This window comes from Tupaia chinensis, unplaced genomic scaffold, assembly GCF_000334495.1.
Source record: "Tupaia chinensis unplaced genomic scaffold, TupChi_1.0 Scaffold000633_1, whole genome shotgun sequence".
Lineage (NCBI taxonomy): Eukaryota > Metazoa > Chordata > Mammalia > Scandentia > Tupaiidae > Tupaia > Tupaia belangeri.
Genome location: NW_006160153.1, coordinates 375,854 through 378,924, shown reverse-complemented (window position 1 = coordinate 378,924; position 3,071 = coordinate 375,854). Strand labels below are relative to the sequence as shown.

At 42.7% G+C, this 3,071-nt stretch overlaps 1 protein-coding gene across 1 annotated transcript in view; it reads left to right on the top strand.

Annotated features, from left to right (window-relative positions):
• The window catches only part of HAO1 (hydroxyacid oxidase 1), a 70,954-nt gene that overhangs the window by 51,651 nt on the left and 16,232 nt on the right, over positions 1-3,071 (top strand). The window contains exon 5 of the mRNA XM_006159499.3: positions 7-98. Coding sequence (XP_006159561.1) covers positions 7-98 — 92 coding nt within the window. The remainder of the gene's footprint in view (positions 1-6; positions 99-3,071) is intronic.

Genomic DNA, 3,071 nt, shown 5'->3' with positions numbered 1-3,071 from the left:
TTCCAGGTGATGACGCCAGGGAGGCAGTAAAGCATGGTGTGGATGGGATCTTGGTGTCAAATCATGGGGCTCGACAGCTTGATGGGGTGCCAGCCACTGTGAGTTTTGGCAAATGCTGAGATTTGTCTCTGGAGTTTATACTTCTTTCAGAGTCTGACTCTCTATTTCTGCCTCTTCTGTGTTTTTTTATTTGTTTTTTGTTTTTGTTTTTTTGTTTTTTTTTTTTTTGAGCGTTTTTTTGCTATAGGGCGCCTGCGCTCGCCAGACAGAGAGAGACATAGAGACAGAAAGCGAGAAATCACCCCCCAGGGGGGATGGTCACGCCACAATCCCTTCTCCTCCATTCTCCTCTCGGGATCCTGGGCACGCACGCACACGCGCCCGGCGTGAGTTCTAAGCCACCGGGTCTGGGACGTGAACCGCGGTCAACTACGTGGGAATCCAGTGACATAGCCATTACACCAACTGCTGGTTCCCTTCTGTGTGTGCTTTTGTGTGATCATTCAAGGTGAAACATGTTTGACTGTGTGAGATGTTGGTTTTGAAGTTTAGTGGTATATAACTACCTAATTTAGCTGATACATGTAATGGGTCATCAGGGAAGTCGTGACATATTTTTCAGTGTAAAAATGCATCATGTCTTTCCCGATGACTATGTATATATATATATATTATATATATAAAATATGCTTTTTTCTTTGAGAGAGTTTTTTAATTAGTTCCCTTACATGCTGTCCACCTGTGGGGACTCAGTCAAGATTCTTGTAGATGAAGCAATGACATTGCAGCTATCTTTATTTTCTTCTCTGTCCCCATGGGGTCCCCTGCTTTCAGTGTGAGCTTAACTGGAACAGTAAGGTGTGCTTAGGAAATAGTTGTTTGTAGTGTCTGGTGGGACTGGGAGAGTTTTTGAACATTATGAGTCATTGGCTATGCAACAAAAAAGTTACGGATTAGCAACGGTGAGTTGTTTTAATTGCTGGAGGGGATTTTCGTGTGTGCACTAGAGAGAGAGAGAGAGAGAGAGAGAGAGAGAGAGAGAAGTAGGCACCTTAATGGGTTATGTTCATGTTTTAATACTTTCCCTCCATTTCTCCACCCCATCAGGATTTGAGCCACACATGCACTTGGTGTGTGTGTTTTTCAGGCTGCTAGGGCCAGTATTTAAACCACAGTCAGCCATGTAGGATCCAAATCCTGATCCATTGCACTTAACCACCGAGCCATGTGCCAGCCCAACGACGAGTCTTACAAATTAGATTTTGTCATGACAAGAGGCAGGAAGACAAATCAGATGGCCTTGATAATTGCCACAGCCAAGGAAAGAGAGAGGAACACCAAGGAGCAGAGAGAATTGCTTTCTGCTCCAAACTTAAACATTTAAAGATGAGTTGGATGACTTCTTTGGTGCATTGGAACTGTAATGTTTTATAATCTGATTTATCATAGGGAAGGTAACCTGACATCATATAACGATATTTATCACAATATATATGTCATGTGAACGAGCTTTCCAGACCACCTCTCTGAATGAGATCATCATAAGCCTGTCCTCTCTCTTTTTTAAAAAGGTTTTTGCCATAGGATGCATGCAGGGAAAGTGAGAAATCACCCCACAGAGGGGATGACCACACCACAATCCCTTCTCCTCCATTCTCCTCATAGGATTTTGGACAGCAAAGCATTTAGCATTTCCTCTCTTTTACTGGAATTGTTTCATGAGAGTTATCATATAAATGGCTGTTACTGGGATGACCAGCTAAATTTATTCAAACAACTGGGAGTAGAATAAATAATTTAGTCAGGTAGTAGTGGATTATTGTGTCACTAAACTAGCTACTTGGGTTAGCTAGATCCCTGGGCCCATTGTGTGGGTTTCGTGGCAGTGTAAATGATGGCAGGGATTACCAGGTGTGCATATTGCACTCAGTTTTTCCGAAAGCACCTAATGGTACAAACCAAACAGATCGCTGTACTCTGTAAGGCTGTGCAGTTGAGATACTTAAAAATCATAAAACTGGGAGTTGTCAGCCATTTCCAACTCAGCTTCACTCCCAAAGACACGTCTCTTTAGGTGTTATTAAGTGTTGCCTGCAGGTAAATAGAGGTGGAAAGCAAAGCCCTCCACTGAGTAGGGTGGAGAAGTTGGTCACAGCTCAAAGCTTTTTCTCAGATTTATGCCTCACTTGTGCATGAAGACATAGACTTAGTGTGTGGGCCAAATTAAGTTTGTTTTCTAAAAATAAAATATAAATCTACTGAAATAAAATCTAACTAAATTTTCAAGGAAAAAATATCTAAATGGTGTGGTTTATTTTCCTCTGGCTGAGGGGATATGGAAACTTATCTCAAAAAGCTTTTTGAGTTGTGGTCTCTGAGGCTGTTTTTAAAAAATGATACGGCCCCGCGCCCCTTGCTATGTGCGAGAGGAGACACTTCCTTGCATTTGTCTCATACTTTAGAGCACACGTAAGAGCCAGGATGACTGGAGAAATGGTGAAGAGTGTTTGCCCCTGTGTGTGTGGTTTATTTTTTATTTTTTAAATTTTGCTAGTGGCAAGTGTACTTATCAGAAAAAGAGAGAGAGAGAGAGAGAGTGATAAAGTGAGAAAACAATGTTGCCAGAAGGATGGCCACACTGTCATCTTGTCTTTTCCATCCTCCTCCTGAGACTATGGGCATGCCAGCATATGTACCCAGTGTGCTCTTCAAGACCTCGGGTTTGGGACTTCAACTGCAGAGTTGGTTATGTGAGATCCAGCCACCTTACCCACCATACCACCAGCTGGCTTCTATCTTTTACTTAAGAATAAGTGAATAAATAAATGAAATAAATATAAGGTTTTTGGCATAGGGCTTGTGTACTCATCCAAGAGGGAAAGAGAGAGGGAAAGTGAGAAATCAGCCCCCAGGGAGTATGGCCAGTACACAATCCCTTCCCCTCTGTTCTCCTCTTGGGAGTTTGGGCAAACACCTACATGCACTTGATGAGGAAGCTGTGGTGTGAACTTTTCAGTAGATGCAAGGAAGGGCTGGCTGCTCCCTGAAGAGCCATAGATAGGGCATGATGT